Genomic DNA, 15,597 nt, shown 5'->3' with positions numbered 1-15,597 from the left:
TCAGCATATAGAAGTTTACCCCTCACAAATCTACCTAATAAATTCTTATTTTTAATAGGAAGCTATACAATATTATATTTGTGCGTATATATTAGATTAGTCAGTACTGAAGCCAAATCTGGAGCTTATCTAACAAAATAACTTACAATAACTGTCCAAAAACTAATACAGCCAAATTTATGTTATAGAGAAATATTAATACAATTTTAAAAAGAGGAAAAATCAAGAGAAACAAAAATAATGAACAATTTAGTTGACATTTAAATTGTAATTTATTTTTGCAATGTTTTGCTTGAATGTAACTGTATTATCTTTCAATTTCTAAATATCTTTGGTGACTAAAATATATATTTTAATAAATATATCTGTTTAATAAATCTATTTTGTTTAAATGCACCAAAAATACATCGCCTATATTCACTGAGAAATGGTTAAAAATATTCACTTTCAAAATGGGCTGTATTCAATTATGCTGAGCACTGTACAGTTTGTAAATTATAAGTGCTTTATAAATGTATTTCTAATAGGATATTATTATTTATCATGCAGTAAATGCATTTGGGTAATGACAGTTTGCACGTAGTTAAAACAACACTTTTGATGATATGCTGTAAACATAGTTTAAACTTTGAGCTTTACATCCACCGAAAGTAAAGTTAATAGAAAAAGACTATTGAATTGTGAAGCAGGGAATTAAAGATGATTTACTCTCTCAAATTCTGATACTTATAATACTTCATGTTGTTTTAAACTTGTATGTTGTTTTTTTAATTGACATGCAACACAAAATTACCATATTCACAAATTATTCAATTGTCTGCAACAATTCCGGAAATGTTAAGCTGCAAAACAATAAAAAACTGTTGTGAATTTTAAATAAATTAGTACATTATTATTTACTACAAAGATATTTTTTTCTAATAAATTTTATATAATAAACTTTTAACATTTATAGCATTATGTTATTTACTACAAAAATATTCATTTCTAATTAATTTTTATGTAATAAATTTATTATATTTATAGCATCATATTATTTACTACAAAAATATAATTTTTAAATTAATTTTTTAATTTTTAAATAATAAATAAATTATATTTATAGCATTATATTGTTTACTACTAAAATGTTCATTTTAAATTAATTTTTTTAATTTTTAAATAATAAATTAATTATATTTATAGCATTATATTGTTTACTACTAAAATGTTCATTTTAAATTAATTTTTTTAATTTTTAAATAATAAATTAATTATATTTATAGCATTATATTGTTTACTACTAAAATGTTCATTTTAAATTAATTTTTTTAATTTTTAAATAATAAATTAATTATATTTATAGCATTATATTGTTTACTATTAAAATGTTCATTTCTAATAAATGTTTATATAATAAACTACTTATATTTATTGCATTATATTATTTTCTACAATTTGTTTTCTAATTAATTTTATATAATAAACTAATTATATTTATAACATTATATTATTTACTACAATTTTTGTCTAATTAATTTTACATAATAAACTAATTATAAGTATAGCAATATATTATTTACTACTAAAATATTAATTTCTAATAAATTTTATATACTAAACCAATTATATTTAAAACATTATATTGTTTACTACTAAAATATTTTTTCTAGTTAATTTTTATATAATAAACTAATTATATTTATAGTGTTTTTAATTTTCCTAACTCTTCTTGTGGTCGTAACAGCCTATAAGTTTGGAGCAACATGATTAAATAACACCAAAGGTTTTAGTTTTATTATTATTTCATGTTTTTGTTTTGCAGTTCATCTACTGTACCTTCATGTCATCCTGAAGCACCACACTGGTCCCGCCTTCCCTCAGCTCCAGGCTCTTCATGCAGATCTGATTGGGTGAGCTTTGACAGGCAGTCGTATGTAAAACTAGCTCCGCCCCCCCTGAGCGAAGCAGCAAATAGGAGCAGGCAGATTTCACCTTTAGGGCCGCCCCCGAAAACGACACCACGTGGCTAGTGGAGCTGCCCATGCAACTGCCTGAGGAATCAAAGTCAGCATGGAAAAGCTGTAAGTTTACAATTATTATTTATTTGAATGATTTTCCTAAATCAAGAAGCATTTTCTAGGCAAGCAAAATATAATCTCTTGGTCTAAGAAATAATATGCTAAAATATAGTTTTTTTCCTTAAAACAAGCAAAATAATCTGCCAATTATTGTTATTTATTTATTTTTTTTTGGAGGGAATTTCCTTATCCACCACAATTGTGCAGCATCCACTTGGATGATGCAACGGCAGCCATATTGCACCAGACCGCACACCACACACCAGCTGATTGGTGGAGAGGAGACTGGCTGCATCCAAAACAGTACTCAGTAGGTACTGCATTTGAATTTAAACGGACTACTTGGTTGTGAGAAAAGTATGTTCAATACAGTATGAATGTGAGAAGTATGAATAGAATTCGGACATACTACATCCGACATTTTGTCATCATCACGTGACCTACCTGCGTCAGTTGCGTTGCTTCACTCCCATTCATGAATTCTCTCGCATTGTGTTATGGGATAGCGCAGTGTGCATGGGATGCACAATTCAGAATCTCGCCGAAAGTAGTAAGTCATCCGGGTATTTGTTGCATTCTGATTTTCTAATATACTACACGGCTCGCATTCTAATTTTAGCTCACTATGTAGTATGAAAGTATGCGGTTTCGGACACAGCCAGAGTGATGAAGCCAATTGTGATGATATGGGAATGGTTAGAAGGCCATGATAGACCAGTGGGCAAATTTGGCCAGGATGCCAGGGTTAAACACTCGAACGACAATTTGGGATTTTTAGTGACCACAAAGAGTTTAATGTCTCATCCAAAAGACGGCGCTCACTGAGCAGTATAGAGTCCCCAACAGTATACCTGGGTGTTAGGACTAACATAGGCCCCGTTTACACTAGTGCGTTTTAGTTTTAAAACGGCGTTTTAGAATGAAAACGGTCCGCGTCCACACTCGCGTTTTACCCAGCGTTTCTGAACTGCTCTCCGTCCACACCAAAACGCTGAAAACGCACATCACGTGACCACACAGACACTCTCGGGCAAGCGCTCCAGCCCATCTACCCAGATGAGAGCTCTGCTAGTCGGACTTCTCATCAAGCATCTCCCGCTGGATCTAATCTCACTATATTTATTAAACGGGATATTTCATTCATCTTGTTGTCTTTATCTAACGGCATATTCCCTGACTTTGGTCATTGGAATCTATTACTTGTTCTCTGGTAACGTGTTTTGGCTAAGCGCAAAGATAAGTTAATGATTAATGTAACCACGTAGCCTATTCTGTATATTGACTGATCGCTTGCCTTTAATTCCTATAATGTATAAACTTCTTGTATGTTATACTTTTATAATGGCCATTATTGATTATTAAACTGATATTCAGCAAAAGAGAGGGTGTGTTTGACCTTCGTATTTTCACTGAAATTGAAAGGAGGCAGTTGTTATCAGCTCCGTTTTGTTATAAATATCCACACAGTGAAGATGACGCTCATGCAGCACGACGCCTCAACATGTCTGCTGTCTAAGTTGCTAATATTAAAAAGAAAATAGGCAGTTCCTTAAATCATGTTTACATTTTATTGTTGAGAAAGTGAAACAACGTAGCCAGGGTGATGTGAATGAAGTTATAAAGTACACTGTTCCCTTTGAAGATTGACGCGTGTCCTCTGTATAGTCTGTTTTCCATATCAAACTGAGAAGAAGAGACTGCAGCCTTGATCAAACTTGCGAAGTCTGAACTTACAAGGAGAGAATGCAGGACTGAACTGTGCGTGTTAGGCTACTTAATATTGAGGAAAAGCCCCAATCAGAGAAGCGAATGTCTGCAGCCCTGCCTCCGTTTTCAGATGTCTCCGTTTTCCATCATCCACACTGAAACGGAGCAGCAGCGTTTCAGAATGAAAACGGCCTCTCCAGCGTTTTCGAAACGCTCCGTTTTCGGCGCTCGAGAACTCCGGCGTAGTGTGGACAGATGGCGTAACCGTAGCAAAACTTATGCGTTTTCAAACTAAAACGCACTAGTGTAAACGGGGCCATAGACCACAGGTTGAGTACTCCCTGCTGGTCTCACTAACACCACTTCCAGCAGCAACCTAGCTTTTCCCATGTGGTCTCCCCACCAGGTACTGACCAGGCACAGCCCTGCTTAGCTTCAGTGGGCGGCCATGTGAGAGTTGCAGAGAGCTAGCTGCCGGCTAATGAGGTAAATCAAATATTCTTGTTTGTCATTTTAACATACGATTATTTTGCTTACCCCATTGGCAAATTGTTTTGCTTGTTTTACAGAAAAACTCAATTAATTTGGGTATATTATTTCTTAAAAAGACAATTCTTAAGAAGACAATCATTTTTGCTCATCTAGAAAATGCTCCTTAATTAAACATTTTTTTTTTTTGAATTTGGACTAGAAACAAGACAAATAAATTAAGGAAGAAAAGCATTTTTTTTTTTGCATTGTGGTGTGTGTACTCGTACAGGGGCAGGTCCAGGTACAACCGCAGTGGTGATTGTAGCGCAGGGCTGGGAGGTTGTTTTTACAGACGGGAGGCTCCATCTTCTCGCAGTTGATACGGTGGCTCTGCATTGTTATTGTGCCGGATGGGTTGCACAGCACTGAGTGACAGCCGTCTGCCAGCATCCACGTCTCACCGGGCTGATTGAAAAGAATAGTTATTTGCATGCACAAGAGTCAGACATCAGAAGCCTTTGTTGGTCTGCATTAAGCAATGATTAATCAAAAATCGCTGTATGGGCTTAGTGCAATTATCAATTAGCAAAGGTTGCAGTTATTATTAAGCATATGCGCATGATGAGGAGTGAAGTGCAGCTCTGTGTTGGTTTATATATGAGGGGCTCACAGTAAATTCTGATGTAAGATAATTCACCAATTATCTTCCACTGACTGTTGTGACCCAAAGAAAATCTATTATTCCCCCTTTTATAAGATGTAAAATAAGCCTGATGTCCCTTGAGCGTTAAAATGGAAAACACAACACACTAATAATGTTTTATAATCCTTTGAAACTGCCCACTTTTTGATCCAAATTGTGCTGTTTTGGTCCGTCGCTTTAAATTCAATTGAGATTGTGCTCGTTTCAAAAGAGGGTGCAGCTAAAAGCATATGTGCTTCATCACAGTGGCAAATTAAAAACAGGACTACGGGTGCTTTCACTCCTGGGCTTTTGTTTCGGAATCTGGTGCGTTTCACCAGTTAGCACAGTTCGTTTGGCGTGTGAATCCAGCAATTGCGCTTGGATCCGCGGCAAAACAATTGCTCCGAGATCGCCTGAATGAGGTGTTCTCGGCTCAATTGAAACGAACTCTGGAGCGGATCGATTGCAGTGAGAAAGCAATACGATCCAAGCCAGGCTATATCACAGTGTATTATGGATATGTCATAGGCATATATACAGTTATATGAAGAGAGGATTACAAGTAGGCCGGGATGTCGTTCCTACTGATAAATGTATGTGTCATGTCAAATACAAAAGTGAAGCATGCTGAACTATTAACCAGAGCTGTTTATCCGTAAATTTACCAAACAGCAGTCTTGGTTTATCTGTTATTTCTCTCTATAATGTAAAGCCTATAATGCATAAGCCAACGCCTATGTATGAGCAAGTCTTATCTCTGATTTATATCTGGTGACGGTGTCTGTGGGTGTCACCATTCAAAATGAAAGCACAGCTTTTCACTATTAATGTCTTACTGCTCATCGTCATAAATTAAAATTTGGACTCAACAGCTGAGCTGGACCGTGCAAAATAAACCGTGAAACTCTGACCAATGTTAGAAGAATTTACTTGCGTGTGACTTGTATTAGCTTTTTTGGTCTGTTTAGAAACTGAAAGAAAAGCGAACCGCACCAAGAACAAAGTGCAACATTGTAACAATTTTATTCCCTGTTTCGGAAAAAAATAATCAATTCACAGGTGTGAAAGCACCCTAAAATTATCTCTGTGAAAAACTCTCAGAAGAAGGCAGACTATTGAGACTACAGTGTTCATTTGTGCATCCTAAAACGCCACATTTATAATGCCTCTTATTCGTTGATATATCTTAGGCAGGAACAGTGTAAAAACTCTACTGTTGGATGGTTTCTTCTGACTCAGGGCTGTCTATGCTAATAAGGGAGAGATTATACCAATGGACGGAGCTTTCCCCCTCAGATGACATGTACTAAGGGAGAATGTCAATCAAAGTGTTTCTGCAGACTGTTTTTAAGAAGAGTATATGTAAAAAATAGAATTATCATTAGAAGCTGGCTATATATCACTTTTTGCCACACAACTGTGTTTAAACCCCCTATAAACATGATTATAATAGCTCCCTTTTAAGGCCTCCCTTTTCTGCCGAAATAAAAGGTCAGTATTTAACATTTAAAAATAAAGTCAGAGCCAACATAGGGCACATACAGCACAACTGTGCCTCCAGAAAACACAGTTTGAATCCCAGCATGATGTTCTTTTGCCATTTCTGTTCCCTTTTTTCTAACCCATGCTTTTCTGTCTGAAATGTAATCCATACTAAAACAACTAAATTAAGAAAAACAATTATATATCCATACATTTCAGTTGCAGTATAAAACAAATTATTTTTTTTTATCATTAATAATTTTTTTTATTCTATTTTTTTTTCTTAAAAACTTGGAATACTTTTTTTATGTTAGAGTGACTTGTAATGAAAGTAACATTATTTTATTTAAATTTAGCTTAATATCTTAACATAATTATTTTATTCTTATAATTTCATAAGGAAATACAATTTAATTTTATACTATTGTTGTAAACAAATTTTATTCAATTATAAAATATATAGTATAAATATTTTCTTTTATTTATTCATTGATTTTCTTTTCGGCTTAGTCCCTTTATCAATCAGAGATCGCCATAGCAGAAAGAATTGGCAAACCCATCCAGCATATGTGTTACACAGCCGATGCCCTTCCAGCTGCAATCCAGTGCTGGGAAACACCCAAACACTCTCATTCAAACACATACACTATGTACAATTTAGCTGACTCATTTCACCTATAGCACAAGTCTTTGGACTATGGGAGAAAAGTGGAGCACCTGGAGGAAACCCACGCCAATACGGGGAGAACATGCAAACTCCACACAGAAATGCCTACTGATCAAGCTGGGGCTCGAACCAGCGACCTTCTTGCTATGAGGCAGCAGCATTATGTTTTTAAATGTGGCACTATAGGAGGTATTAGAGTAAACTGCCTTTTGCAGTAACTTCTGATGCCACGGTGGACGAGCAGTTTAAAGAGACTCTCAATTGCTGATATTTAGAGCTTACAATCTGACCAACAGCAAGCTGAGTTTAACCCACAAGCTTTAACTGCATCTCTATCGCCCCCTTTAGGTCATACATTCTCCAAGCGTTCATGTTTGCATACATGCATATTATTCCAGCCATATATATAAAAAAAAGCTCTCTTAGCAACTGTTGTGTAATTATTATGACAGATGAAGTTACTGATGAATGTCTAATAATGACTTTTCAGAAAGTCTGCATGAGATTAAGGCAGTTGTGTAAGTATGAGTTTTTGTCTTGTTTTTAGTCAAAATATCTAAAAAAAAAAAAAAAAAAAGGATTAAGTCAAGAAACATTTTCTGGACAAGCAAATATTATAGACTTGCTTTCACAATAGACTTGCTTTCACAAAAAAAATAAGTCCGAATTAAGGGGGTTGTTCCTTAAAACAAGCTAAATAATCTGCCAACGGTGTAAGCAAAAAATCTTGAAATAAGGGTATTTTGCTTACCCAATTGGCAGCTTATTTTAAGGAAAAATGCACCTACTTTTGAATGTTATATCTGAAAACGAGGCAATATATTTTTTTTTGCTTGTCTAAAAAATGATTTAAGGATTTTCAGATATTTGGACTAAAAATAAGACAAGTAAGAAAAGCAATTTTTGCAGTAATGAGGCTGAAAATGAGCTCTTTAGTTGGAGTTTAATGGCATGAATTTAATGACTATGGAGACAATCTAGGGCCATTAATACTTGCATAATAAAAGAAAGTTTTGCAAACGAAAAATAAAGTATTGAGCAAAAAATAAATAAATAAATAAATGCAAATCTCTAAATATCGCAGACCCAAAAGAATTAAAAAAAAATTAAAATAAATTTTTCTAACAAAAATAAAGAACTGCAAAGGGAAATTTTAAGTTTTGAGGTATATATATATATATATATATATATATATATATATATATATATATATATATATATATATATATATATATATATATATATATATATATATATATATATAAAATGGGGCGCAACTGCACATTTACTGAGGGGTATGTGGGTTCAAGATTTTCACCCCCGCCATCCACAGTCACCCCTAACAATAAACTATCTCCATCAATAGATTAAAGATACTTTTTCCTCATCAACATGCTTCAAACAAATACATTTCGCAGTTCTGAACAATACTGAAAAAGTATGAAGTAGTAAAAGTAGAATTACACTAAGCATTTTAAGTCACAAAGAATTACATCTCATCCCACCCCTAATTTCTTCTCAATTTCATTTTCCTCACTAAATGATTATAGCACCTTGACATGCCTTGCCATTGTACTTTTTGTATTTTGTTTCCTATTTTGCGCTCCACATCTCTTCATTCTTCTCTCCATTTTGAACTTGTTACTGTAACCGAGCAACTAAATAGTATTCAGCTGCAATGGCTCAATCAAATGGTCAAAGGAGGGGGAAGGGTGGTATATATATTTAATTATTAAAATACAATATTACACTCATATAAAATGCAAAATAAACATTGTAACAAAAACTATTTATTTATTTTTATTATTTGAAACTTTTAATATGGATAATTATAAAAATAGTTTTGGCACCCCTTGTCAAATCAGGGCCATAAAGTGAAACATGCAGAAACGTGAAGTGCAAAGTGAAAACAGCATCGCAATCTCAAGGTTGACTAAAAAGCAAATCAAAATGAGCATTGCAATTGGCTTTACGATAAAAAGTGTTTTGCAAATATGTATAGTTTTTTATTTAATTGCAAATATTTTTGTTTCTTTTTTATTTGCACTGCTTGATTTTTATTTTGCAGTTCTTTTCTTGTTTGCAAATTTCATTTTTATTTCTCAAAACTTAATTTTCCCTTTGCAGTTCTTCATTTCTGTTAGAAAATTTGATTTTTATTTCTCAATACTTAATTTTCCCTTTGCAGTTCTTTATTTTTGTTTGCAAAATTAATTTTAATTTCTCAAAAATTAATTTTTGCTTTGCAGTTCCTTATTTTTTGTTAGCAAAATAAATTTAAATTTCTCAAAAATTAGTTTCTGCTTTGCAGTTCTTTATTTTTGTTAACAAAATTAATTTGTATTTCTCTAAAATTAATTTTTGCTTTGTGATTTTTTTTTAGATATTTGCATTTATTTATTAATAATTTTTTTTGCTCCAAACTTTCTTTTATTTTGCAAGTATATATGGCCCTAGGTTGACTCCATGCATGTCCTACTAAAACACAGTTTACCTTTCTTTCATTCCCTTCATCATCCACACACACTCCGGGAGGACCCGCTGAGGGATAATTTGATCATCATTATTATTACTACATTTGTACAGTAGTGTGTTTGATTGTGTTTATGTGTATGCTTGAGTCTGACCTCTGCAGAGTTTGTCAGGGAAGGACTGGTCAAACGCAGCCATGGAAAGCAGATACTCTGTGCTGCCGAGCAGAATGACGTTTTCCTGAGCCTGTGGGCCTGCGAGTGTGTTCACTTCAATCTGATCATACTGCTTACCCAGACCAATAGGAAACACCGACACACCTGTGCGCAACAAACATGTGTTGTGAGTATTAGGTTTACATTGATGCAGTCAGCAGACGAGCATAAGAAATACAAAAGCAATTCATTAAAGAGACAGATATTTATAATACGTGACCCTGGACTACAAAACCTTATTTCTCCAATTTCTGGAAAGAAAATTTTTTCAACACATTAAGCATAATAGTTTTAATAACTCATCTCTAATAACTGATTTATTTTATCATCATCTGCCATGATGACAGTACATAATATTTGACTAGATATTTTTCAAGAAATTTCTATACAACTTAAAGTGACATTTAAATCAACGATGGGCTAAAAATCAGCAGATTTCTACATGTGCATTTGGGCCTAGCCATTACTAAAAGAGGTATTGAGTGGTTGCCAGGTTGACAGAAAAAAGCAAGCATTCTAAAGATGCTCTAGATAGAATTTAGCTTCTATTGAACCCTAACAACTTGCCTTAAAGACTACTTAAAAGGGTGCATCAATAACCCTACAAAACGATTTTACCCACCAGCAGTCAGAGCCTCATTTGCTGCCTCTTGCACTGAGTCTATTGACCTGTCCGTCACCACCATAACCACAGCTTTAGGGATGCCCATCCTTGCCCCGCTGGTGGAGGAAACTGCTGTCTGTACGGCCAATCGCAGAGCAGCTCCTGCAGAGACGGAGGAATAAGCACCCGTGTGAGTTTGGCAGGCCGTATATTTGAACTGTCAGACCGTATCGTGTGTGTGATCTCTGTGTCTGCATGTTTACCCAGTCGTGGCTGGTTGTCTGTTTTGCCGTGTAGAGATTCCAGCAGCTTGAGAAGGTTGTCTTGTGTCTGTTCATCTCTCCATGTGACCGCCACTGCTGATTTCGCCCCGTACACCATCACCGCCACCTGCGTGTCATTACGACCTACAGAGCAAATACATGGAGTTCTAGATTTAACCATCAAAGCATACACACCAAAACAAAATGTTAAATCAATGTCACAATGACTTACCGATGTTTGTGCTCTTTATAAACGTTTTCACAAATGTTTTCAAGTCCTCAAACTGGCTTCCTGAAGACGCTCTCAGCAGGAACAACACGTCCATGGGTTTTGAACACGGCACTGAGCAAACACAGAGATCAGAGATTAAAAGGGCATTCAATGTTCAAGTTTCCATTTATTTGATGTAGTTAATAATATTATTAAGGGTGCACGGTGGCTCAGTGGTTAGGACTGTTGCCTCACAGCAAGAAGCTTGCTGGTTTGAGTCCTGACATAAGCTATAGGTGAATTAAATAAACTAAATTGTACATTGTGTGTGTGTGTGTGTGTGTGTGTGTGTGTGTGTGTGTGTGTGTGTGTGTGTGTGTGTGTGTGTGTGAATGAGTGTGTATGGATGTTTCTCAGTACTGGATTACAGCTTCCAGATTACAGCTGGAAAGCCATCCACTGTGTAAAACATGTGCTGGATAAGTTGGCGGTTCATTCCACTGTAGTGACCTCCGATGAATAAAGGGACTAGGCCAAAGGAGAATGAATGAATGAATGAATAAAATTATTAATAATGTGAAATTAAAGTAAATAATTAAATGCAAGCAATGAAAATTTAACTTAAAGGCACAGTTTTTAATTTTGGCCACTAGAGGGTGCTTGATCACAACAAACAAAGGCATAGTTTGATGACATTGTGATTGAGTTTGGAATCATTGGAGTTCATGGGAGTTCATGGGGGACTCCTGCAGAAATCAAAACATTAAAGCAGCAGAGCATTTACTATGCCACAGTCCACCGCTTCTGGCCTTTTTTTCGTAATCACACAGAGGATAATCAGTGCTGTTTTATCAGACTAAATACATTTTAGGCTTCTATTATAATGCTGCTCTGTGCAGTCTTTTAAAACACACAATATATTAAAATGTATTTGGTGATTCCCTGTTTTCTATAAGCCAAACCGATAATCTAGAGTGTGTGATGTCATTAGCATGAACACACAGGACACAGTCTGTGTCACTAGTTAAAATTGATGATTTTTCTGAATAAAACAGTTGGGATACTGTAAGTTGATAAATCAGCAACGCATTTAATACTGTTTATGGTGATTTTTGGATATCTTAATACAAAAATGTATATTATATTATATTATATTATATTATATTATATTATATTATATTATATTATATTATATTATATTATATTATATTGGTAAATCTCTTTTAATTTTATCCCTAAAATGTAACTGAATAATAATAATAATAATAATAATAATAATAATAAAAATAATAACAAAATGATCTGTAATCAGGCCTAAGCATTAAAATCCCATACTTGATTTTCTATGCATCAGTCAGTGTTGTTTCTTATCTAGCTAAATAATCAGTATTTACATTATCCAAATATTACCACGCGCTCATCCAGAACATTACTTATCTTCATTTTCTTGAGAAGAATCAAAAAAAGTTTCATAACTTACTACAATTATTTTTTAAATAACTTATTTTCATTTTGCTTTTCGACTAAAACAGATACTGATGTATTCTCAGTCAAACTTATATCCAGTACAATCCAAGTTTACTTACTGTATATAGGCGCTTTTCACAATAATTTTCTTTTCAAATCTGCTGTACAAAAGGTACACCTTGTGCCTTTAATAATCTAAAATTATTCATTTGTTAACAGACAAATATATAAATGCCATAAGTAGTTCTTTATTTAATCTAAAGTACTACATCTGACAGCAAGTAGCACTGTGCCACTGACTGACTATTCCCTATTCAGTCATTTTGTGTACATGTACATCGCTGTTTCTGCATCATTTGCCTGCCAATTTCCACACTGACTGGGGGAATTACATCATTCCATTGTTCCACATCAATCACTCGCTCTCTCTCTGCTGCCTCACTGTTCCTTTATCTTTTATCCTTCAAAATTACAGCAGTTATACTCATTGTCAATGTAATATCTGAGAATATCTGAAATGAAAAACACAGTGTGTGCAGTGGAATGATAACAATAAAATCAATTTATAAGAAAGAGCATAGTACACTCTCAGAAGTAAATGTACAAAAGCTGTCAATTGGGTGGTACGTTTTAAAACGTACAAAAAAATGACGTTTGCTGCTTGTTCAAGCTACTTATTTAAAATTAGCCAAAATGACACAATTCAGTTCTTTCTGGGACAACTTAATTGTTTTATGTTCAATCCACTTGTATAGTTAACTTAATTTTCATGTTGTTCCACAAATCAATTATGTGATGGTAGTTAAAAGTGAAGACTGTAGTGTTGATTCTGACCTGAAGGGGGCAGTGTGGCTCTGGGTGGCAGTGTTGGCAGCAGTGGCCTTCTGACCGTCCTACTGATATTGATCAACATGGGCTGCAGTGTCCTGAGGTCAGAAGGGTCATCCAGCATGATTGGCTTATCCGGAAAGCTCAACAGTGCGAGATCCTCATATCGAATTTTTCGGCCGATCCCGATCGGATAGATCTTCTTATGAGTGGAGCTCGGAGGCCGCTGAATGACGTCAGTTGGAGGACTCTGTGTTATGAGAAACACCAGCTGGTCTGGAGTATCACTGTGTGTGTCTGTGGTGATCGTCTCGTATACAGACTGAACGGCGTGACCTGTGTTGACCTCTGCGCCTTCGGTCCAACGCAACTGTCGCATTCGCTGCACCACCTGTTCTCTGTGATGCAGCTCCATGCGACTGATTTCCACAGTAACGGTGACCGAGTACATCATCACCGTAATGCGTAGATTCTCTGCCTCTTTCTGATCAAGTGATGTGATGATGTTAATCAAAGAATCACGCGTCTTATTGAAGCCGTCCTCGCCTGTAGCGTTTGCGTTTTCCAAGAGGAACACAAGATCGTAGGTTGTGACCGTGGTTGGAACGAGTGTCGTTCCAGGAGTGGGAATGCTGGGAAATGCAGTTACAATAGCAGCGGTTGGAGGAATAGTAAGTTTAGTAATGGCGTTAGTTGTTGGAGTAACTGAAGTAGTGCTGGGTTTTGCTGTAGGAGGTTTCTTCTGAGGTTCAGGATCTAATCCCAAAGTACAAAGGTAGTCAGTAATGCTCAAAGCTTCATCGTCCAGCTCTGTTACGCTGCTCACTACGTAGGCACGACTGCTCGGTGTGGCTTTCGTGATCTCGTTGACCTGCGCCATGTTAACATCAGGCCCGAGTGCCACTGTGAGGATGGTGATGTCCTTCTTACGCAGCAGACGTTGAGTACTGCGCATGGGCCGAGGATTAGCACTTGCCGTCAACAGAATCGCAACACGTCCCGCATGCTCACGCTTGTTTTTATCATAAATGTAGACTGCAAGATATTTTATGGCTTCATCCATGAATGCGACATCACCACCGGTGTACCGCATCTCGCGCACCATCTTCTTGAAGATCCACTTCTGCACTTGCATGTCGTAACTTTTCACCCCAGAGTGGAAGAGGAGGACTGTGGCGCGAGTGTGAGCCGAGCCCATGCGGAAACGCTCCACCACTCTGAGGATGAAGAGTTTGATCATGCTGAAGTCGTCTTCGCTCAGAGCTGAAGATCCGTCCACCAGGAAGGCCAGGTCCATGGCTCGATCGCAGGCATCCGCAGGCACCGGGGTGGAGAACGGCAGTGGAGTGGGAGTGACGGTGGTTGGTGCCAGTGTGGAGGTTAAACCAGTTACTGGACATGGCCCACATGTTAGTGTGTTGCTCTCACAGTGGCTGAAAACAACACAAACACACATTGTTAACACTTTACAATAAGGTTGTATGAGTTAATGTATTTACTAACATAATCAATACATTTACTACAGTATTTATTCGTGTTAGATAACATTAGTTGACGAAAATGCAGTTGTTTAATGTTTATGTTAACGCATGAATCATTAAAGAGCCCCTATTATGGGTTTTTAAAAATGACCTTCTATGTAGTGTGTAACACAGCTCTAAGTAAAGTGAAATATCCAGCTAAGGCTTAAATCTGAAAGTGCACCGTGTTTAAAACTATTGATTCATCTACAGTATCTAAGAGTTGACTCATAGTGCTTCACATCATCTTGATAACGAGTCTTTAGCTTTAATTTAGGTTGTACAAAGGGACGGGATGCAAACGGACAGAAATATACAGCTTTAAATACCGTGCTACTTGTAAATGAAGATCAAATAATAAAACAAAGCATTATAATTCCTTCAATAATCATTAAAAACTTGTTAAATGCAATGAGGATTAATTTAGTTAACAATTAATTAAATTTAGTAAACAGTTAAAGACAACTAAAATGAAAGTACAAACTTAAATAAGTAAATAAAAAATAAATAAATAAAACAGTGTTTTAGCCTAAATGCAGAGAGATGTGCAGTGTTTGTTATTTTAAAGTGATAGAACTTAGTTCATGTTATTAAATACATTAACTTTAACTGAGGAGACCTTATTGTAAAGTGTGACCCACACATTTTCTATATCCAAATAAATGAATCTCACAAAGACAGATGTCAGAAAATATCAAAATTGTTTGATTTTCATGACAGTTTGGAACATTTTCCACCTCTGCAATGCTCGTTGTTTTAATATGGGAAATTCAGTATATTAAAAACAGTACACATACAGTACATTTATTAATACAATTCATTTGTTAGTGTATTAGTTGAAATACCTAAAATATAATTAAAATCCTGGCTAAATTGAAATATAAAAAAATATTTAAAATATACAAAAGGCTCATCCACATACCAAAAGTACTTTCTGTATGTGAC

The 15,597-nt window shown here is 35.4% G+C and overlaps 2 protein-coding genes across 3 annotated transcripts in view; one reads left to right on the top strand and one right to left on the bottom strand.

Annotated features, from left to right (window-relative positions):
- The window catches only part of LOC101882393 (uncharacterized), a 771,022-nt gene that overhangs the window by 440,506 nt on the left and 314,919 nt on the right, over nucleotides 1-15,597 (top strand). The window lies entirely within an intron of this gene.
- The window catches only part of vwf (von Willebrand factor), an 81,884-nt gene that overhangs the window by 30,811 nt on the left and 35,476 nt on the right, over nucleotides 1-15,597 (bottom strand). For both annotated transcript variants that reach the window (XM_002665310.7, NM_001281989.1), the window contains 8 exons: nucleotides 13,139-14,565; nucleotides 10,859-10,969; nucleotides 10,627-10,770; nucleotides 10,382-10,525; nucleotides 9,700-9,864; nucleotides 9,567-9,613; nucleotides 4,526-4,703; nucleotides 1,819-2,033 (listed from right to left, as the gene is read on the bottom strand). In XM_002665310.7, the coding sequence (XP_002665356.3) occupies nucleotides 1,819-2,033; nucleotides 4,526-4,703; nucleotides 9,567-9,613; nucleotides 9,700-9,864; nucleotides 10,382-10,525; nucleotides 10,627-10,770; nucleotides 10,859-10,969; nucleotides 13,139-14,565 (2,431 nt within the window). The remainder of the gene's footprint in view (nucleotides 1-1,818; nucleotides 2,034-4,525; nucleotides 4,704-9,566; nucleotides 9,614-9,699; nucleotides 9,865-10,381; nucleotides 10,526-10,626; nucleotides 10,771-10,858; nucleotides 10,970-13,138; nucleotides 14,566-15,597) is intronic.

Source organism: Danio rerio, chromosome 18, assembly GCF_049306965.1.
Source record: "Danio rerio strain Tuebingen ecotype United States chromosome 18, GRCz12tu, whole genome shotgun sequence".
NCBI lineage: Eukaryota > Metazoa > Chordata > Actinopteri > Cypriniformes > Danionidae > Danio > Danio rerio.
This window is presented reverse-complemented; position numbering and strand designations above follow the sequence as displayed.